The sequence below is a fragment of the Anthonomus grandis genome, chromosome 8, assembly GCF_022605725.1.
Source record: "Anthonomus grandis grandis chromosome 8, icAntGran1.3, whole genome shotgun sequence".
In the NCBI taxonomy this organism is placed as follows: domain Eukaryota; kingdom Metazoa; phylum Arthropoda; class Insecta; order Coleoptera; family Curculionidae; genus Anthonomus; species Anthonomus grandis.
Window position 1 is genome coordinate 8,465,912 of NC_065553.1, and position 23,772 is coordinate 8,489,683.

At 30.3% G+C, this 23,772-nt stretch overlaps 2 protein-coding genes across 3 annotated transcripts in view; one reads left to right on the forward strand and one right to left on the reverse strand.

The window, feature by feature from the left end:
* The window catches only part of LOC126739235 (uncharacterized), a 20,208-nt gene extending 9,005 nt beyond the window's left edge, over nucleotides 1-11,203 (forward strand). For both annotated transcript variants that reach the window (XM_050444810.1, XM_050444811.1), the window contains 6 exons: nucleotides 84-237; nucleotides 2,074-2,277; nucleotides 2,348-2,563; nucleotides 2,623-2,817; nucleotides 2,882-3,085; nucleotides 10,210-11,203. In XM_050444810.1, coding sequence (XP_050300767.1) covers nucleotides 84-237; nucleotides 2,074-2,277; nucleotides 2,348-2,563; nucleotides 2,623-2,817; nucleotides 2,882-3,085; nucleotides 10,210-10,773 — 1,537 coding nt within the window. In that variant the 3' untranslated portion in view covers nucleotides 10,774-11,203. The remainder of the gene's footprint in view (nucleotides 1-83; nucleotides 238-2,073; nucleotides 2,278-2,347; nucleotides 2,564-2,622; nucleotides 2,818-2,881; nucleotides 3,086-10,209) is intronic.
* A 7,664-nt stretch (nucleotides 11,204-18,867) lies between these two features.
* On the reverse strand, nucleotides 18,868-23,654 carry LOC126739252 (ubiquitin-conjugating enzyme E2 J1-like). The gene is made up of 7 exons (XM_050444834.1): nucleotides 23,489-23,654; nucleotides 23,185-23,390; nucleotides 19,798-19,927; nucleotides 19,554-19,738; nucleotides 19,396-19,497; nucleotides 19,170-19,336; nucleotides 18,868-19,108 (listed from the first exon to the last, which is right to left on the reverse strand). Exons 1-7 carry the CDS (start codon nucleotides 23,523-23,525, stop codon nucleotides 19,027-19,029), a joined length of 909 nt encoding a protein of 302 aa, XP_050300791.1. The 5' UTR covers nucleotides 23,526-23,654; the 3' UTR covers nucleotides 18,868-19,026.
* Nucleotides 23,655-23,772: the final 118 nt, after the last annotated feature.

Consider the following 23,772-nt stretch of genomic DNA (forward strand, 5'->3'; position numbering starts at 1 on the left):
AAATTATGTGGTTTTAAAAAATATTTACTTAATTATAGAATCTGTATTGTTCTCTAATAATTAAATTTAATATTTTTTTCTAGATTTGATGATCATACCAAAGAGCATAAGAAAAAGAAGGATCCTATTTCCGATAAGATATATACCGCTAGTAAAGTGAATAATACATTGCCAAAAGTGATACAGCCTGATAAAGTGAAGAAGGTTGTACCTGGAGATCCGGAAAAACCAAGAGAGGTAATTACTTATTTACACTTCACTTTATTATGCCGATTTAAGTTATGAAGATTAAGAAATATTAAAAATTATTAAAAAAAACCATACAATAATAGTTAATCTCCTATGGATAATTGATATTTTAAATTCATCAATGAATCTGCAAAGACAATAAACGAGAAAAATAAAAAAAATTAGATAATAATTATGATTAAAAATAAATACAAGAAAAAGTTTGGCCAACGTATAAAAAGATATTCCCCGTTATCTGGCAAATCTAATGATACCTATTAATGACTTTTTAAGTTTTCTTTAAAATTCATGTGAATTGCCAGTGAGTTAGCCTAGCACTATTCAGTGCGTTTTTTTGTTTGTTTTAAATACTATAATTATGTTTGTACTATTGTGTTATTATATTGTATATTATGAAATAACACTAATTTGATTATCTCTTTAATAAGAGCAAAGTAATTTTCTCGTTTTTGGCAGTACAATTATTAAATACTGATCTATTTCATTTAATAAATAATAACTCCTTTTTAGTAATTTTGTACTAAATTTAAGTACAAATGTATTTTTGTATAAAACACTTTTTTATATTATGATGTTTTGGGTACTATGCATAATAAAAGCTAATATTATTGCTATTAAGAAAAAATCTTAATAGTAATTATTTTTTATTGAGTTTCTAAATCTCATAACAATTAATTCATTATTTACAAAAAAAAAAACATGAGTAAACAAGAAGTCATAAAAACAAAATTTTATATATGTAAAACAAATAACTTGTTAATGGGAGACATATCTTAAAAATATTGCTATACATAAAGCTTAATTATGGCTGAAATACAGGTTAATGATATCAATCTGACTTCATTGGATTTTCTTTTCACATTATAGAAGCGGACAAGATAAAATGCTTTTATCTCGAAATTTGATCACTATTAGGGGGCGTAATTAAAGGGTCAATAATTTAATTTTGATTTTCTGCGGAAAATGTCAGCTTAAGAGACCCGTGCATTTTCAAAGAGTGCGTGTTTTTTTAAGTAACAGCCAGATCACTGGATTGGAAGGGGTAGTTTGTTGGCCACCTAGATCTCCAGATCTAACTGTGTTAGACTATTATTTATGAGGACGAATTAAGGACATTGTGTACAAAACAACAAGATAAGATATGACCGAGTGTATTCAAAATGCTCTAAATTCCTTTCCTCAAGTAGAAATTGAGACAGCTGTTAATTACCTATAACTTTGCTATTTAAGTTTTGTACATACGTACTAGTAGTTTTGCCGGAAATTGAGATTAACTGATTTTTACCCTTAAAAACTCGCCCCCTTTCACTTTCCGACCTCGAATCGAGCGTAATTTACTTTTTCTTTTATTATTATTATTATATTCCCTTGTCTAATAAGTTTCATTCTACTATATTTTTTTTTTAATTTTTACGTTTTTTAAAGGCGTCATCACTTGTCTATACCCATATTAAGCGTCAACAATTTTTATTTCGGTAATAACTCAAAAAGTAAAAAAGATAGCCGACTGCGGTTTTTAGGATTTGCCTAGTAAATTTAATCTACTTTTCTTTATTGCATATATTAAATTTACAAATAATATAATTAAAACAATATTTAACAGTACTTACATCTCGCTTTTAAACAAACTCAAATTAATCAAAATCGGATAACTCTTTAATTCAAATGCTTCTAATTAAGTTAGTTAGTTAAAAAATAGTTTTAAAGTAGTTCGTAAAAAAAATACCAATGATGTTAGGTTGACAGCTTCAGGCTTAGTGAATAACCCTGTACATAAAAACTTATCCAAAAACCACCAAACAACTTTTTTTCAACTAATTTCAGATCAGGTTAGAGGATTATATGTCACCACCAATAATAACCAAAGGTGGTTTTGACCAAAGGGGTACGAGATATAGTAATAGTCCCGGACAATTCCCACCAAATTACCAAACCGTCAAGGTCAAAGAAGAACCCAAAGATCCCAACAATACATCTGTAAATAACAAATCTCAAAATCAGGCCTATTTCTGTCGAAAATGTTATAAGGTAAGTAACAGTTTAACCTGTAAGCTTTGGAATTTAATATATGCAAACACTTAACAAAACCGCGTTTTAGGTCTTTTTTAAACTTGACGAATTCAATGCGCACAGTCGCAATTGCGACTACAGCAGTTTCGCTCCTATGCAAAGAACCAACTCGCCTAACTCTTTACCAAAAATGGGGCCCATAAAAGTAAAACAAGAACAAGGAGTTGAAAGAGGTATGAACGGTAGCGTAAGTACTGGCGGACGACCTGTTAGAAATTGTGCAAAGGATATCGGGCCATATAAGGTAAACAAATATTCTTTTATAAAGATTTCAGATAATAAATTTCTTATTCTTACTTGTAGGACGAAGTTTATATACCAAAACAAATCCTCAACGACACTATACCTGGACCACCTCAAAGTTTCATCTGCCACATCTGTGGAACACCTTTCCCGACAATTTATTCTAGAAATAGCCATATGCGAATTCATAAAGGAGAACAAGCCGGAGCATCTCCCAGTAATAATGGACATAGTCCACAAATGATGGCGCAACAAGTAAGAACTCATAACTTTTCTAAAAGCTGAAAATGTATCTAATAATAAAAAATATTTCTTATAGAATATCTTAAGACAGCGTCTACAGCAACAGCAACAGAACCAGCAAAATTATACTGCGCAAAGGGTGCAAGGTCAGGGAATCAGTCAGCAACAAAGGCAGATGCTGATTCAGAGAAAGATACAACAGCAGAGGGCGTTGCAACAGCAACGACAACAGCAGCAGGAACAACAGAACAATTATCAACAACAGTTTGAGGAAATACGGGTAAGAAGAATCTTATATATAACGAGTTTCTCAGTAGAGATGAGATTTATTTATAAACTCGAAGAAATAGTCCATTTTTTCTCAAAAAGAGGGACGGCTTATATTAAAAACTTTTAAATAATATCCCATTAACTCACAGGTCTTAAATATATTTACTTATTTATTAATCACAGTATCAACAGCCAAGCTGCTTACATACGAACATGATACGAACCTAAAATAAATAAACAGAATACTAAGCTAATAGGGAAAAAACAACTAAAAACTTAAGTAAAATGTACCAACTAAGTCATATCGGGTATCTACATAACACACATATTAAAATAATAAGGTAGCAATGATTATAATTTCGAAATTAAGAGTATTAAGATTAAAACAAAAAATAGAAGAGGAAAAAAAATGTAAGAAAAACAGGAAGTTAGTTATGTTAATTTAAGTTTATTCTTGATGAGTTTCTTAATTTGATTGAGGATAAAAATGATATAAATTAAAATAATAACAGAGATTATATATTGGTGAGTTTTTGCAAAGCTTTATACGTGGGTACGTTAAATAAAATATTCTGGAATTACGAGAATTTAATTTGTTAATGGCAAGGGGAGTTGAGAAAGAATGTCAGGACGATCACTCATATATTAAATATAAGGTCAGAGATTACATGTGTTTCGTCTCTACCAGGTAACATCAGATCTCTTCTAAGGAAAAAACAGAAATAATAATCTTTATTAACACTTATTAATAACTAACTAAGGTATGAAGTCAGTTATTAATTCGTAATTTGAATGTAAGTGTTAGTAAAGCTTATTATTTCTGTTTCTTTGGAGTTTAATTTATTCACTATTAGATTAATTTATGTTGGGTGTTCGCGAAATAGTGCACAATGCTGACCAACAAATTTCTGGGCGAAAAATACATTGACGTAGACCAAATTGCCTATACCAAAGTTGCTTCGTTTGGCCGCAAGAGGCTGTCAAAGTTTTAAAATTAAAATATTTTTTTTCTTTTTAAGTAGCGTTTAAATAGGGAAAGTAGTGTTAGATGGTACCTTTTTACTTTAAATGATGAAAAAAAAAATCTAAGTAGGTTTTTCAGGCATGCCTCTAGTAACGACATGTAGAATACAGAAACGGCAACAAATTTTTTTCTGTACTTTATTACAATTTTGAAAAAGTTCTATTTTTCAGGGAATCGGAAATTGGAAATCGCATTAAGAATTAATTATTTCTGCAGATTATTATATTATGTTATAACGATTTTGAGCTTATAACGAACCTTGAATGTCCCAGTTACACAATCACACGTACCAATTTTGGCATGATTATGATATTTTCATTTTAATAGGATCGATTGCCAATTTTATTTGTGGAATGGACAATAATTACCATTTCACGCATTTAAATATTACCTTGTTACTATTTTAGTGTCCCTTTTCCGCTTTTATCTTCTTCTGTGGATTTCTCATTGTTTTTTCGAAAATAACTGCAGTTAAAATAATTAAGAAACTTCAACACATTTTGCAATCAGAAGCTCATTAAATTATGGTTTTATATAAAAAATTTTATTTGTAGTTTGTTAAAATGGTAATTTTTTTCGCAAAGTCCTATATATGCACGACATAAACATAATACTTCACAATAATTTTGACAACCATTAAAAAACGACCTGTTAAGAAAAGAAATCAAGTTCTTACCCGACATAATAGGCTTCCATTTTACCCGAAGTGTACTTTTTTCATTTTGCAACGAACTATTTGTAGATTATACCGATATTTACAATTTATACCGATTTGGTTGTCAAAAGTGCCTTTTTCGTATTTCTACCGCATCTCACCTTATAGTAACATGCTGGATCTCCAGGAAAAATAGTTTTTTGGGCGTGTCTGGACCAATTTCAGACGAGAGGTAACATTTCATAGCGATCCTCCATGATTTCTGGATCTCTGAGTGGCATATACCGATTTAAGGGTCAAAAATGCCTTTTTTGACTTTCTACCGCATCTCATCTTTCAGAAACATTCTGGATCTGTTGGAAAAATTATTTTTCGGACGTGACTAGACCAACTACAGACGGGAGACACCATTTCATAGCGATCGTCCGTGATTTCTGGATCTCTGAATGACATTTATACCGATTTTGGGGTCGAAAGTCCCTTTTTTGACTTTCTACCGCATCTCACCTTCCAGTAACATTCTGGATCTTCTGGAAAAATTATTTTTTGGACGTGACTAAACCAAATACAGACGGGAGACATTTCACAGTGGTCGTTTATGATTTCTGGATCTCTGAGTGACATTTATACTGATTCAGGGGTCAAAAGTGCCTTTTTCGAATTTCTACCGCATCTCACCTTTAAGTAACATTCTGGATCTTGCGGAAAAATTATTTTTTGAACGTAACTAGACCAACTACAAACGGGATACATCATTTCATGGTGATCTTTTATAATTTCTGGATCTCCTGAGTGACATTTATACCATCTTGGGGTTATTTTTTGGAGTCTTTTTTTGTCTCGTCTGTCCTCTCGCCTTGCGCTCGTCCGTTGTCGCACTGCCGCTGCCTGTCTTAAAATCTTAGGTTAATTAATTGTATATCTTACTTGGCATTCCTATATAAAAACGTTATTTTTATTTTTGTAAAATTGTTTTTGTAAATTGTAAAGGGCTTTTTCATCCCTTCTTTGCTTGTGCTTACTAGGGAAAACGGTTTTATAATCGAGAGAATAGTCCTATTTGTCAATGTATTTTTTTCCTTATAATTTTTATTGACCTATAAAACTGTAAATTTTGACAAATAAACCATTTTGATTTGATTTGAATTTGGAGGTCAAAAGTGCCTTTTTTGACTTTCTACCACATCTCACCTTATAGAACGTTCTTATTTATATTGTAACGAAATTCGGGAACACACTTTTATTGTCAACGTCAAAAACACTTAACCTTAACTCGCCTTGACTGTCGTTTAATTCTTTCCAAGGTAAAAACTGACTAAACAATTAAAACTGAATGAATTTTCACGAAGCGCGTCCTTTTTAAAACCCGATGGAACAGTTTCGAAATATTTAGAATTATCTTCATTGTTTTTGCTCAAAGAGACCAATAATTTTAGGAGAATACTGACAGTCAAAGCAAGCCTAAATAGCCTAAATTGGGGCCAAAATGAGGCTCTCGAACAAGATAAACTACTTAAAAACTAAACACTATAGAAAAAAATAATAAACCAAACGTAAGTAGAACCCTAAAGAAACCCTACGAATCAACTTTAACTACAGAATACTAATAAAATTGTACAAACACCAGGAGAATAATTAACGTATTTACATTTTTATAATAATATGTTGCCATTTTTGTTTGTCATTGTATAAATTGACAACATGTCACCCGAGGTTGTGGATCCGTGGGTAAAAATTTTGCACGTTTTGAATATTATATGGATGAAGTAATTGCTCCCGGAGAATATTTTTTTATGGTAGTTTTGGAAACCCCCAATTGGAATCATGTCTCTTTCATCATTAAGGATCATTCTTCGAGTTTGATGGTTTGGAACCCTGCGGTCTGGAGATTTATTGCGATATATTCTGACACTCTTACGCGTTCAGACCTATAAATTTATTTATACTTTTAATATTAATAAAAATTAAGCCTATATTTACGAATCGTCAAAATATTAATAGAGTCCAATAAAGAAGTTATTAACCCTTTTTGAAAAACTAAATTCCACTGTATATAAGAACCTGTGGTTTGTCGATCGAACCATCGGCAGCAGTTATCGATCGACAAACGTAATGTTTTATTTAAAATAGATCAAAAACTTAGGCATAGGGCAATATATATTAAATATGTCTAGAATAATTTATATTGTAAAAATATATTCCATTACAAAGACGTTGCCATATTTTAAAACTTCCCAAAATGCTACTTTTCGAAAAATCATTTGTGGCATTTTGTCAGAGAACACCCTATGTATTAGGGTATATTATGATAAATGAAAATTATAATTTTATTTGAAATAAAAGTAAAACAACTATATTAAGAGAAAAATATTAAAATTCTTTATTTTTTGCAACAGTTTAATATCATATGCATTTTGTTAAGACTTATTTTAATACAAAAATATTTGAAAAATAATAAAAAAAATGAAAATTAGTACCTACAGATGAAAAAGCTATTTTTTGGTATTTCTATCTGCAGCGGTGCTAGATAGGAGTTTTTTTTATCTAGCGTCCATGGTAGCCATGTCCTCGATGGTATCCTCCATGATAACCCCCATATCCTCCATGATATCCACCATAGCCTCCTCTATATCCTCCGTATCCACCATGCCATCCGTAGCCACCTCCACGTCCATGCCAAGCAGTTGGTTCAGCTTCAGGTGCCGCAAACACATATGGCAAAATAGCCTTTAAAGCAATAATGAAGCACAACAAGATTTTCATTTTAAAATTTTAAATGCATTAAATTGTTGTTTTTAAGATGATGTTTGAGCTTATGGTTGCTAAACGGTGGTACTTATACCCCGGTTTTGCATTTTTTACTGTCACAATCGGGATTTTTTGTGGTAAAATCTCTAATTTATTCGATATAAAGTCGAGATTGGATTAGGTTTAATTAGTAATAATTGTATAAATAAAATACATTTATGGATTTTCCTTTGCGGTTTCTTCGGCATCATAACAACTTATAGGAGAAAATATCTGTCATGTAAATAAAAAAAAAATATTGTTAAGAATTTAATAACTATAAGTACTTAATAATTTAAATTTTCTCGCGTTTTAATAAATAACAAACATAAACTTAATTATTTTTTATGAAGATTCAACAACAAATAATATTATGTTTCATTTTAAAAATTACAACATGGAATGATAAATGATAATATATGAATTATGTATCTCAATACCAGACAAATTAAATTTTAAGGTGGCTTCAGCTTCATATTAATTTCGTATCTCTTTTCTATTAAATAGTTTAAAAATTAATAAACAGAAGTGCTGAAGAATTTCTGAATATTAAAAATAGATATTCCTGAAAGATTGGTTGGTTAAATATCATATACCCAGTATGTGCCACAATAAATTGTGGAGATCGACTTCTCAAAAAGTAGGTTGTGGAAAATATCGAAACCTTTTCAAAATGTATTTAGTAATTAATGCTACTTAACAGCAAATTGTTTGTAATTCTTAATAAATTACTTTGTGTATTAAATTTTTATAGTCTACACAAAATTTTATATTACGTTTCAAAAATTTGTAGCGCAATAAAACCTTTTTAGATATGCAAAAAGACTATAGGGTGATCTACCAAAATAATTTAGACCGGTTTCGTTATTTGGCATTCGTTTCTTTCTATTCATCTGGTGCATATACACAGTATCACCTTGTTTTGGGTCAATTTATGACTTTTGCCTATTGTTATCCACTGATCAATCTTTTCAAAATATATTCGGTAATTAATTACGGTATTATAACTTATATACTATATAGATAAATGCCAGCAAGTTCTTTTTAATTCTAAATAAATTACCTTGTGTATTAAATTTTTATAGTCTACACAAAAATCTATACTACCTTTCAAAAATGTAGAGAGCAATAAAACCTCTTTAGATCAGTAAAAAGACTATAGGGTGATCTACCAAAATAATTTCTACCAGTTTCGTTGTTTGGCATTCATTTCATTGTAATATTCTTTCCATTCATGTAGTGCATATAGTATCACATCGTTTCGGATCAATTTATGAGTTTTGCCTATTGTTATCCACTGATAAATAGTGAAAATGGCTTGCAGGTGGGGTATTTTTTTTAAATAAACGACATTTTATTAAAAAACAAAAAAAAAATATCTACATGAAATATTGACTAAATATCTACACGCCATTCTGTTGATGTAATGCACGTTGCTTATGAAAATATTTAAAAGATGTGTGGGTCAGCGTTATTGCAGTCAGTAGATTGCCAGGGAATATTAAAAGTAAAAATAGCAATATAAAACATAAATCATAATTGGGTCTTATTAAAATGTAAATATTTTTTTTTAATGAATGGCTTTCTTTTTAATGGAGTGAAAGAGCAAATATTAACTTATTTAAAATATAATAATATTATATTTATAAAATCTCAGTAGTTAATTGGGTTTTAGAAGGATCAGTAATTTTAATAGAGATCATAAAGTTTTCCTCTGCCTAAGACCACAAAATTCTGCAAGACTTGTCTACATATTTCTGATATTCATTAAAGATTTATGTGTAATGTCCTATAAGTCTAACCGGATAGATTTATTTTTTCATATTATTTTTCATTAAGTTCTGTTATTAGGTCAGAAATTACCCTTTAAATATTTTGCGCGTTTGATTTAGTTTGCGTTTTATAATAAAGAATTAATGACTTAATAAGTATTAAACAAGGCTACATAGGCAACTTTACCTAACCTAGAAACTGTACTTATGATCTAAAAAAATTGAGAACGAAAAGAAAGGAAAAAAAAATATATTTAAAAGCCGACCAGTTAACCTATATAAATATATAACATAATCATAAAATTAAAAAAAATAGAAAGTAACACTACCAGTTAGTTGTACATTTAATTCAGTGTTAAAATAAAATTCTCTAAATTTTTCACGAAATCCACTTTCTGTCAAGAGCTTTATACTTGCAGAAATCTTGTTGTAAACAATGACAGCATTGTACGAAAAACTATACCTGAAATATGTTAAATAATACCAAGGAATGCTTGATGAATGAGTCAAAAATCTTACGTTGACATTACGTACTTTATCTCTACGTACTAATTTGTTAAGCAAAGAGAGGGTAGATGAAGATGTAAAATTAATTCTAAGGAAACAAACGTTAAACTGAAAATTTTCTATACAATATTAACACAACTCGCTAATTTTATATGATACTCTATTATATTTTCTAAGGTTAAATCTAAATCTGCAACGGGTATTTTGGAATTTTTGCAACCTATAAGCCGTAAACTTATGAGGCAAGAATAGGCAATACTAAAGGCTCACAAATATTTTTCTGTGCTTAAAATTTCTTATGCTTTTATTTTGAATAAATTAAACTTTTAATTTTTTTAATAGCAAAATTACATTCAACTTTTATTTTTAAAATCTGAATTCAATTTCAGGTTAAAGAGGAACCAGTGGACAGCTTCGAACCAATGGTAGAAATCCACGAAGGACACGAAAGTTCTCCTTCTCCACCGCCACCTCAAACACAGGTACCGCGAAATATCGGGGGCGGTGCGGTTTCTTTAACACCCATCGTCAAAAAACCGGCCCTAAATCCAAACATTCAAAAGTTAATAGCAAACAACCCCAATATCAGTTTGGCCCCCTCGAGAAAATCCACCCCTCCAGCACAGCGAAATGGCGAAAGAAATCTTATTAAAAACCAAGGAGGATACCAAGGCCCTTACGCACCCAGTACGCAGAATCAAGGCCAAAGTAGAGAGATGAATGTGACGCCACAAATGAGATATATTACGGTGTCTCCCAATTTGATGCCTAGCGATGATAATAAATCCTATAAATGTTCGAGTTGTTGGGAAGCGTTTTCGAATAAGTCTCATTTGTATTTCCATAAGAAGAATCAATGTGAAGGATCGAGGTTCCCATGCCCGTTTTGTAAGAAGAGGTTCGGAACGGAAGCCGCGTATAGTTCACATATTTTTTATTCACATCCAGAATAAACTGGTTAATAACAAAATCTATTAAGTGTAAAGATGTTTGTTGTATATATATTAAAAGATCAATTCTTTATTCTTAGATATGCGATTTTTGATGCAGTTTAATGTTTTGTTTTATTTTTTTTGATTTTACAAAAAGACTGAAAAATGTTCTTTATTTATTCAAACAAGAACAAACTCATATGTGTGACAGTACGGCATAAGTTAAGTTAAATTATTTATTAATTATCCAATAATATATAAATGTTTGCCTCAAGCCAAAAACCTGTTGTATTTTTCTAACGTTCTTGCGTAGCTTTGTAGGTTTATACATATATTTTTTAATTTCCTGTATATATTTATAAACTAGTTATATTATTATGACTTTCTCTAGTATATTATAAAGAATTAGATATTAATATTTCAATTAAATAAAATCAGGAAAACAATTCAACTTTAGCTGTTTTATTTCATTAACGTTAAAAACCACTATTCCGTATTCGCGCTTATTACAGCTTTGAATCGCAATAGGTACAGAATTAATTGTTTTAAATAAAGAACTTCATGATTTATTGAACATATATTAGATAATTATTGTTGTCATAAGATCTGTGTTGATGTTAAGTATAATAGGTTCATCGTTTCACCGATGTATCACTTACATTTTCTTTAAGTTGCTTGGGTATTTCTCGCATAATTATTAAATGTAATAAATATCAATTGACAATAAAATTATATTATTCTACTGGCAGTTCCAGCATATTTTAACTATCAGTTTTAATAACTAAGTTTTAACTAACAATAAGTAATGAACTATTTGTTTTAAATTTAGTTTAAGATTAAATTTCTCGTAAAAAAAAGAGAGTGGTTACAAGAAGTTATTGAAAGTTTATCCCCGAAAAAAGAACTCATTTTAAGTAGAAAACAATCAATGAATATTGAATAGATTAAGTATATTAAAGCTGGAAGAATTAAAAAAAAAATGTCTTAAATGTTTATATTTTCCGCTTTTCGTAGGAAATACGGCTTATTTTTTTACATTTCTGTTCGCGTATCTGCTAAGTCGTCTTTTTTTCAGTACGAGGTTAGTAAGCATCTGACTTTGATGGGGTACCTGATACCCGTATTACTTGCAATCAAAATATTACGCGAAAGTTCAGGCATTTCTAAAATGTTTTTCTGATGCAGGCTTTACATACAACAATCTACAAACCACATAGACTCTTAATCTCAAATTTATTATGCAATACACATTAAATGTCTATTATGATGTGTATTGCATAATGAAAATTAAAACTTAAAAATAAACTTGATAAAAATTAATTCTTTAAATAAAAGGCTCAAACAGACCTTAGATTGTGAAATGGAATTGGCACAATCAACAATTTTCTCTCGCAACTCCTCTAAATTTGTTCGCGTACTGAATTCGTGATTGCAAATGGTCTCCTTACATAACCCCAAAAATAAAAGTCACTTGGGGACAAATCTGGAGATATAGCAGGCCATTTAATATCGCCAGTCCTCCTAATAAGTCGGTTAGAAAAAGTATTAAAAATTATTTTTAATTTTTGAGTCCAAAAATAGGCTCTAAAAATGAAAGATCGCAGATAATATAAGAGCTACGATCTTGCAGATGGTCTCGTTGGATTCAGAAGAACGAAACTAAGTCAAAACCCTTGGGATTTCTCAATAAATAAAATAAAAAATACAAGTAAGTTATATTTCTTTTATTATATTTAAATAGGATGCATTAATTAGTTGAATTTTATAAATACAAAATCTTCTCCATAATCCATATGAAAATGATGCGTTTTTTTGAAACCAAAAAGTTGGATCACAAGTAGAAAGTCACCGTCCGTAAATAACTTGCTATAGTCAATAAAACATCAAAATAAATTGTTATATACAAAATAACAAAAAATACTATAGATTTTCTTCTTTAAAAATACTTCTTTTTCTTGAAAAATACTTTAGAACATTTTATAATACTTACTAAAAATTAATTGGCTATTACTTACAATATTAAATTTCTTTTTTCTCTTAAAATATATTCTGTTTTTTCATTCTTAGTGGGACATCCGGATGTCCTTGTATATTTTAATGTACTTATCTTGACATTGTAAAATGACTTGTGTCAGGTTATGACACGAGTTCGATCTTCGGGTTAGTAGTCATTTATATCAAATATTATATGACTGCTAACCTAAGTTATTTATTTGTTATTAACCCAAATACACAGTGCTGGTAACATTAATTTTTATGTTAAATTCTAAGAAGATAAACATTTCACTATAATAGTTTTTAAATACTTTTTGCCTGGTAAAAAATGTTGAAAATTAAATAACTCTGTAAGCAATGAAATTTTGCATATTACCACCTCAAATAGTTTGATTTAATAAAACACCTATCTACTTTTGATTTAATATGAAAATTTTACCGTATATCATGTATAAAATAAATGGAATATAAATAATAATAATGGTTTAATATAAATGGAAATGGTATAAGTTACAGCCATACAGTAATGGTTTCTTTTTTCTATCCATGTATAGCGTCTCATCAAATCTTCCTCCAGTTATAATCGAAGGCATATTCAAAGAGTTATTGCAAATATTTCTACAGTGACGGTGTTAATTAACCAGGCTTTACCTTCTGAAGCTCTGAGTCTTCATCAAGATATATACCCGATAATGAACAGCAGGCTGTACCTAATGAGCGTTCCTTACAGCATAGCCAACAAGATCCTGCTATTAACCAGACATTGCCAAAAAATAAATTTAGTTTCATTAATGCTGAACCTAACACATTTAGGCAAACCATATTTTGTCCTTGTACCACTACAAATTTTTGTTCGTTATTCTTAAGGTTCCTCAGTGCTGAACACACACTTGGCAAAAACAGACAACAGTGAGAATTCTTTGAAACTTCATGGGCTATAGAAACAAATTTGATATTTAAACTTAACGGCCCAAATTTAAAAGAAAAAGCTAAAGAAATAGCCATGAAAGAGAGACTAACGTAAGTCTGTTAATCAGTGATGTGAAGAAAGGCATTGCGATGGTAAAGTTTGTTCATCTTCAGGACTATAAAAGAGACTACACTTTTGTGCTTTCCCCAACAATAGCCTCTTTTGTAAAATTTGAGTAATTTAAATTATAAACAAATTTAAATAACGAGAGAATATAACAAAACCTTATTTTCTAATTAAAAAAAATAATTTTTTATAATATTTTATTTATATTTTATTTTTATAATAATTTTTTTTAGTATCAAGATGTTCATCTAATTATATTGAATGAATAATACTTCGTAAATCTAGCAATGTTATTCTTATAGTAACTAAATTCTAAAACTTTTAATTTAAAGATTTTTCAGTACTTTTCCGTAGCCAATAAAAAAAACCCAAAATTAAAAAAAAAGTAATAATTTTACCAATATAACGGATACTAGAAACTGATTCTTGTTTCGTTTAAAATAAAGAAATTACATGTTTCTCGTTATACACATGTGCTGGCATATTCATCTTTAAGATATAACATGCTTGTTATGTTTAACGAAGTTGCTTATTTTAACAAGTCTTACGTTTTTGAGACCTTTTCCAAATACAACAGACTCGTCCATTTATTAACATTGAAAGACAGTATAATAGTAAGTTGAAAGACATAACGTAAATATGATCTAACTAGCATGAATATGTGCCAAGTTTTACGACGTTACAATGTAATAAGAAAACAAAGTTTAACCGTTTTTTCCGATCTGTTTTTTTGCATAGTGGGCCGGTACTGCCTTCATCACACTTTATTTCGTGTTATTAAAAACATGTAAGGAAACATTAATAACTATAAAAGAAACACATTTTAACAGCTATAAACATAATTTATATATTATTGTATGGGCAAAAAAATAAATCTAATTAAAGTGATGTCCACACTAGGGACCACCTCGAATCGAACCAAAAATAGTAAACTAAAGCACGGCGCCCACTGAATCGGCATCGACCGTCTCGGCACGGTCGGTACAATCGGCCGGATTTGCTTCACACGTGCATATTTAAATGGGGCCGCGCCACGAACTTATAAATATATATAATATATATTTAATATTATATAAATAATATATATACTTATAAATATATATTTATAAGTTCTTGGGCCGCGCGCATTGAATCGGTTCGGTACGTTCGGTTTTCTCCGGTGACGATCTCATATTGTGAAGAGGGCAACTTTTGCCGATTGCACTGAAAGCCTGCGACTATTTTAGCATCAATTCGCATAGAGTGAGGAACTGTTTCAAAGAATTTTAAAAACCATTGATTTGATAAATATGTCAAACGAAATTTTAATCAAAGCTGTTCGCAGTTTTAGAATATTGTATGATAAACAAAACACATATTATCATGATAATTTAAGGAAAGAAAACGCTTGGGAGGAGGCATCCAAATTTACTGGATGTTCTGGTAAGTGTCATTTATTATATCTTAAATCGGTGTTTTCGTTTTGTTCTGTTTATTAAGTTGGCATCATCAGGAGATTTTAAAACTCAGTTTTATTTATCTGAGGATGTCAACTTGGTCGGCGAAATGTGCGAGTGTGAAAGTTCTCGTTTTGGTGTTAAGCGGTGTACAACTCTTGCTTTGACTATAATTTATGTTTTTACAAAAATACACAAAAAAGACAGCTTATTATATAGTTTCAAATGCACGTTGGAATGTTATGTTATAATTTATTTTATTTGACTCTATACAGGGTGTCTCACAACAAATGCCCGCTATATATATCTCGTAGTAAGTAGAGTTCAGAAATTTTTAAAATTTTACAGTATACCAACGTTGAGGCGTAATTCAGCTAAAATAATTTTGAGATGGCGCAAAAACCAGTTCTCTTAATGATACAACCTTTCTCTTTAAAATAATCTTCTTTAAATTATTTTCTAAATAATGGGATATAAAAAAATTAGGAAGGAGGAGGCATGACACTGTACAAAATCACCCTGAACATATTTTTGTAATTTTTACAAAACTATAAGGTAAAACTTGGTTTTAGATTTGGGTTAAATGTTGGTAACAATTAAGTGAAAATATCACTTTGTACCATTATGTCTTTTATATATATATGTATATGTTTCCCAAGTTTCAGAATTTCCAAAATTTCATAGAATTTGGACGCAGACATTCTAAAATATTTGAAAAACATTGCTTCGTCCTCCAGCAAATCATAAAATAGATGATGATATTCTTCGAAATCTCTTCTTTTCAAAAGAATATCATGCACCCAAAATCTCCTACGCTTTTCTACGGCTTCTAATTCAGCACAGGCTACTGCAATCATAACATCCTCTTCAGAATCTGAATAACTGCTAATTTTTTTTTATAAAACGCTTAAACGGGAGCTTAATTACAAAACTTCTATATGCTCGAATAGTCTAACCACTTTTAAACGTCGTCGTGTCTTCGTTCTGCCGATTGTATGAGCGCTAGTTACCGACTGAACGGACCAAACGTGCCGAACCGACCGATCCGATCCGATTTAGTGGGCGCCCTCCTTAATAAATTTAATTAGATATTTTGCGCTTATTTTTAGCATACAACTAACGAAAGTTAAAAGACCTTTAAATGGCCGATTATTAAATTAATTAACTTTTAACAGAAAAATTTAAAAGAAAAAATAATTTGAGGTTGAAACTTTTAGTTAGGACACACTGGAAACAAATCCAATTATCATAATCAAATACTGAAAGTATATTTAGTAAATAAAACAAAATTATATGTGGGTCTTAATAAAGCATCAATATAATCACATAAAATCTAATAAATTAAGTGAGACAATACAAGCAATAAATTTGCCGAATGGTTATTTAAATAATAAAATTTTGAAAAAAAATAACCAAAATTCTATCTTTAAATAAAATTATTGGTTTGTATTGCCATATTATTAATTTTTGTCTTGTTTTATAACTACATTTTTGGTCAACAGGAACTCAAGATAAACATTCATAAATTAACAACGAAATTACTCTAATATTGCCTAAAAATCTAACCTCACTAAGAACAACTAAATATAACAAAATATTCCTAGAAAAGATTTTACGAAATTAAGCTTTATTACAGTATACTGTTACTATATCCATGTATATAGTCCAACATTTGAAAATCGGCTCTGAGGATCACTTCTACATAAAGAGGAAGCAATTATCTAGGACATTTTAATCGAATTTTATGCATAACATTTTTGTATAATCATTATTTATTGGGTTTGCTCTGTGACAAAGAAAACTACAATTTTTTAGCATCGCATGAACATCTGATACAAAGTGTAAGCATAAACAAAAATTGCAGACATATCAATATAATGGTACAGTATTATCTATAAAATCAGAAGAACATGACACTGAGACTTGGCTAAATGAAAATATTTAGAGCTGTAAACTATTTGATACCCAGGACTATGGGTATTCAGAAGTGATAGAAACTATGCCCTTAATTGCGAACGAGGTGGTAGTGTCCTTATAGCTGTTTTTCTCACTACTCATCCAAAGCTTTACAGAGTAATACAAGTGCATTTAAGGATCTCTGGGTATATTGCTCTAATCAGGGTAATAATTTGCTGACTGGCTTTGTCAACTTTCCACCTCAATCTAATCTTGAAGTCTACCATGCCTTTTCTGAAACTGCAGAGTACGGAAAAATAATCAGAATGCAAGTACAATTATTTTTGGATGCTTCAACTTGGGTAACATACCATGGGAATTTGATGAAGGTGTAATATTTAAGAGATTTAATTCTGCAGATGATGAGGTGCTTTTGAACGCTATACTTTACTTAGAAACAACTCAGGTGGTCTCAGTTAAGAATCACACTTTTAGATCTGGACTTTAATGGTAGATATATCTGACAACATTACCTGCTACTTAAGTGCAAGCCTGATTTTTATCATCCAGCTTTGAAAATGCAGCTTATCAAAGTAGATGCTTATTAAAGTAGAACCATATATCTATTTGAGCATGCAAATTACCAACGAATTAAGAACTATTTTGCTTCAGTCAATTGGGACAAACATATTTATTAGGATAATGTGGTAAAGGATGAGTTTTATAGGAAATAAATTTCAACAACAATCAAGAATAGAACTAGTGTGGACCTAAAAAAGAAGATCCAATAATTACTATGTAGTTGGTATAGAGATGAAGTAGGTTTGTGCGGGATTCTCTTTATCAGAAACATATAATAAATGATGGCAAAAAATATGAAGTAGTTGTGGTAATATGTTAATATTACGCGTTTGAAACACCTGAATGTTACTTAAGAAGGTCTAAACCTTCAGCAAAAATCGTAAAGTCGTAGAACTAAAGGCAAACTGAATTTGAATGAGCACCTGTAGGCAGAACCCAAATAGCTATGTAAAGAACAGACTAAGAAAAGAAACCAAAAACATGTTTTGCTTACTCAGTTATTACTTAAATACGTCCAATAGCTCATCAAGCAGGTTTAAGCGACTGCTAGAGTCTGGAATTACCACTAGGTGATAGCTTCAATGTGGCCAAGATTTTCTTCAAGCTTATACAGAATTAAGAATATTTAAAGATTTTGAGAACTCTGATATTTGTTAAATCATTTTTTTTATCACCCTTCTCTCTGGGTCATAATTATGAAACAAAATTATCGGACTGCATTCCTTTGACTTACTGGTGATAAAGTGTCTGACACAGGAATTGGGTAATAAAAGGCTGAAATGTATTACTTAAACAAATCATGAACTATGTTTTAAGATGTTTATGCATTCTAATAAATTATACATTTCTCCCTTTTTCCTTCTGTATGAGTTCACAGAACTCTTCCTGTGAGTGCTTGTATTATTTATTTTCTTGCAAATTTTAGACATATTATTTTATGCCATAAAACAAAATTTGGGAAATTAAATTTGTATATGTTTAGACTCTTTTCTATTAGATAGAAAGCTACCAGCTTTTGTCATATCAAAAATGTAATATTAAACTTTTGAGAGATTAAGAAATATTATCGTAAATGGCTAAACTAACTTTAATGTAGAAATGCCCTCTGTACGTTACCTCAAATATCTCCCATATTAACAGTTCTTCGAATCAAATTTCAAAACTGAAAAACCAGTTTCATTCAAATATAATAATAAATCATATATAACAAACATATAAATGATATATTAACAAAGTACAAAAAGGTACTTTGGTTGTAGATCATTACTTATATATGCATGTATGTTGTATAAAGTTGTAATAGTACAAAAATTGTAGGGGTCGATAAAACTACATAAAAAACATCCTTCGCAAAATCAAAACAACTATTATGAATACTAGAAAGATTATTACACAGGTCCAGAATCTATCCCTAAAAATAAGATTGAATTGCTGCCAAAATTAACCGGGAAATATATTCAATTAGGTCTTACCGTTTGCTCCTCTGTATACTAGCCCTTAAAATTTCATCGGTAATAGTGTTTTGCATCTCAGTTACCTCAGAAGTATTTTGAAGATTTCTTTGTCTTAAACTGTCCTGTACATTTTGCTCTTCTTTATGCGCTTCGTTTTCATTAGGAAATATAGGCACTGCTCTTGGCTGAAAGATAAATGCATGAAAGAGTTTAATAATTAAATTTTAAAAAAAGTATGGGTTACAGTTTTTTTAAGACAAGTTGCTTCTGTTTTGTTTTCCTCAGAAGCATCAGTAAGATTTGATTCTTGCAGTGCCTCATTCCTTTCTGTTTGATCTTCTTCAGCCTAATAAGTTAAGTTGTTTCAATAAATAAAATAACTAAAAAGCAAAATAATTGAACCTTCAGTGCGACATTTTCCAAAATACTGCTCTCTTCTTTAGTTAAGATTGGACTAGCTGAGGTTCCCGGTTCTAACAGTTTATCTACTATTGTACCACATATTGAACATGACCAGTTTTTTGATTTTTTAGCTAAAGCTTGTCTCTCTTCTTTTGTATAATCCAATGCACCTATTGTGGCTGTAGCTATAAAAGACTCGGTTATCAAAATGCAATGTGCATTTCAATTATTATTTAATACTAACACTTTGTGGGCATAAACGCTATAAGGGCTAGGAGTGCAGTCCTGATGGACCAAGATGGCTGCCATGATTCTGGATGATATCCAGATATGGATAAACATATCTTTTTGTTGGTTTCAAACCTTCCATTAGGCTAAAAATATATTGGTTAATATATTAATATTTATTAATATTGTTCCAAAGGTTTATGTTTTTAAAATCTGGAGACCCTTATACAGGGTTATTCAGAACTATGGGATCAAACATCTAGGGGTTATTCAGTGCAACAGTAGAATCCATTTGAGTATAGGAACCCATGTCCGGAAATGTGTCACTACGCCACTACGGCCCTAAGACGCATTTAAATTTAGAAAAAATATTAATTACCTAAATAGGATCTGATGCATTTATTTTTACCTTTTGTATATGATACCATCACAACAATTGTTCAAAATGTCTTCCTCCAACCTCAATACACCGATTTAAACGCCGCACATGATTTCGGCGGACTACATTAAAAATTTGATCCTCGTTTCGAATGATTTCAAATGCTGCTGTTATTCGTCCAATTAAGTCTAGCTCTGATTCTACTGGAGTTTCGTAGACTAAAGACTTTACATGTCCCCACAAGAAAAAATCGAGCGACGTTAAATCGGGTGACCTAGGAGGCCAAGAAACTGCTCCACCTCTGGCAGTTCAACGGTGTCCAAACCGCTGAGCCAAATATTCGCGTACTTGTACAGCAAAGTGAGCCGGCGCTCCATCATGCTGAAACCACATTTGCTGCGATGAACCGCCAATAAACTTTTTGTATCCAGGATGCTGTCGTTCGGGATAACGTTCATGATACAATCGCGATGCTGCTTGTGCATTGCAGTTTGTTGCTCCGTATGCCAAATGCATATCCGCCAATTCTTGATTGGTAAAGTTTTCCATTAGCAATAAATGTTTAAAAATTGTAAGCTATAAAATGTTTAAACATGACATTGATAAGCGTTGATTTTAAACAATTGTTGTTATGGTATCATGTACAAAAGGTAAAAATAAATGCAGCAGATCCTATTTAGGTAATTAATGTTTTTTATAAATTTTAACGCGTCTTAGGGCCGTAGTGGCGTAGTGACGCATTTCCGGACATGGGTTCCTATACTCAAATGGATTCTTCTGTTGCACTGAATAACCCCCAGAAGTTTGATCCCATAGTTCTGAAACACCCTGTATATGCAAGTAGGTACAATTTTAAAAATGCTCTGTGTAGCTAACAAAAGAGATGAAATAAGCTTTATCGTGTAAAAACAAAATGTAGATTACATAAAAATTATAGAATTGCCATTGGCAATATTAAAGCTAAGGTCCACAATTAAAATACAAAAATATATCAATCTATTTAGACTTAACAGCAATACAATTTATTAGAAAGAGAACAATAGGTCTAAAAATTGTAAAAAAAATATTCCTCAGTACTGTAATAAGCATTTCCAATAGATAAGTTGTAAAATAAAGTCTTTCGAATTAACTTTGAGAGATTGTTAAAGCCATCCAATAAGATCTTTTTACATTTATATGAGATGGAATTTTGGGTTAAAGAAAATATGGGTAAAAGCATATTTAGATTGAGAGAAGAACAAGTATTATTTACATTTACTGTGTGAATTACTGAAGAAAACTTCTGAAGCATTAAACCAGTAGTTTTAGGTATAAACAAGAATTAATATTGCGAAATTTGAACTACAAAATTAGAAAATTCTGATTCAGTAGTGGCATCAGCAAAAGATGTGCACTGGCCATGTTTGACTAACAAGGGTAATTCATTTATGTAAATGGGAAATAAGAGAGAAGCAAGAACAGAACCCTTAAACCCTTGCTCTTAACTAAGTTAGGAGAAATTGTCAAATAAAAATAATGTACCATTTATATACTCCAAGTATATTCAATATTTCTTCAATATATTTTTTGACAATGTCTCAAAAATATGATTCAGAAGATGAAGTTGTACTTGGAATTTGATGTAGATATTTCTAGTGGATACTGAAGAAATTCATCACAAATTTAACTCCACCTAACCTGAATATTTAACTAACTAAATTATAGATTGTTGATAAAAAAAATATAAATTAATAAAAATAATTCCTAAAACATGACCTAAAATATGAAAAATATTTTTCTACTGAAAAAATTATTCAACAATATAATTTTAGTACTAGGTACTATATCTACTACTATTAACTACTGTATCTACCATGGGCTGATGGTTGATGATTTCTCACCATATATTAGGAATTATCCTACCTTTAAAATATTTTTAGCACTGTTAACATCGAAAACCTCAAAAACCAAACCGTCAAAAACCCTCTGTGTACACTCCATCACAATAGCATATAAATTTTCTTTGCATATTTTTATTTGGTATGGTTCTGGTAACGGGGAACCAGATCTGACACATATTCAAATATATATCTTATATCAGAGCCACATAAAAGATTGAAACTATATATATCACTGCAATTCTAAGGGTTACACATTATAAAACATTCTGTAGTGATATTTAACACTATCTGTTGTATGTTATGCAGAAGGTAGGATTCAACTCATTATGTTAACAGTATTTAGGAAACAGGTTTAAAAAATATTTGCAAGAGCTTACTATAGTATAGATGGTTACTTCTCATCTTTTTGATTATTATTTGTATAAATGCACATGTATTATATGCCCTTTTTGTGTAGATATTTTTCTTACAGTATGTAAAATGTTATGTGCTGTTGTTGGTTTGATACCTCCTTTACAGAATTTTATTTATACTATAAGGTAAATAAAAGTTTGTCTAGTTAATTTACATATTTAATTTTTTTGTGCTTTTGTAAGGTTTCTTTTTCAATTAATATAAACTTACTGAATTTTATATAGTGTATATTATAGTCCTAGGACCATTTTACTTATTCTGTTTAATATCTTTGTCAATAAGAAAACTTTGACTTTGACATGCCAATTTTATACAACATTAATTTAAATAAAATTTATATTATTCTGATGAATTTAAAATGACATACCTATTTTCTGCAGTATTATGTCACTATTTAAACAAATATCAATTATAAATATCTTTACCTACCATAATAATTCTATATATCAAAATAGAAAAATTGAGCATATGTTCTAAATCAATATTTAGTTAAACAATGTGATGATACCCAACAAATAGGTAACCAACATTAATTTGGTCATAAACACAATCATAGTGAAAATTATTCATAACCACAAAAATAATCTATTGGCCTTCAAGAAAATTTTAATATACTTATGCAGTGAGATTGTATGCTTTCATTATGTCTTGTAATATAGTTATGACTATGACAATAATTATGACCATTTTAATGTAATTTCCTATGCCCTAATTGTGATGTTATGCTTACTGTGAGTAGTATAATATTTGGAGGTTGCATAGGATACTGCGGAGGTAATAGAATTCTTCCATGATAGTAGCCTCCATCAAATTCAGTATCTGGTGGTCCTCGAACAGTAAAATGCCATTCAAACAAGTTGTCATCAAGTGGTGCTGCATAGTATTCCTCAGTGGGTGAGGCCAGTTCCATTGCCTCTCTCATTAAACGTTTCACACCTATGTTAAGTACATAATAAGTGGCAGCTTGAGGCATTTTTTTGATTGTTTTTAAATTCAATGGTTCAAAATTTAGTTTAGTTTTATAAAAAACTTACCAGGACTTCTGAGGTTATACTGAGTTTCAAGGGGCATTTTCAAGACTGATTTACTAGCAGATGAAAGAGTTTAGATTGTTTCTAAGTAGGTGGAAAATTAATTTTTACAGACACAACACTGACCGATTTAAATTGTTTGACAGTCAGCTGATAACTAAAGACACGTCAGTTTTTTCATATGACGTGAAGTTGGCCTCCAATTGTTATTGTTGGTTTTAACAATATTTAGCGTTGTCAAGTCATCCCTGTCTTTATACTAAACAATTTTATTAACATTTAAAAGG

What these genes read in the sequence shown, in the direction of transcription:
- LOC126739252 (XM_050444834.1), bottom strand. Translation starts at nt 23,525, where the DNA reads ATGCCCCTTGAAACTCAGTATAACCTCAGAAGTCCTG. An exon ending in CAAATATTATACTACTCACA is followed by an intron (nt 19,928 to 23,184) that starts GTAAGCATAACA and finishes ATATATTTTTAG; the next exon opens with CCTAATGGAAGGTTTGAAAC. An exon ending in AGTATACAGAGGAGCAAACG is followed by an intron (nt 19,109 to 19,169) that starts GTAAGACCTAAT and finishes TCTTATTTTTAG; the next exon opens with GGATAGATTCTGGACCTGTG.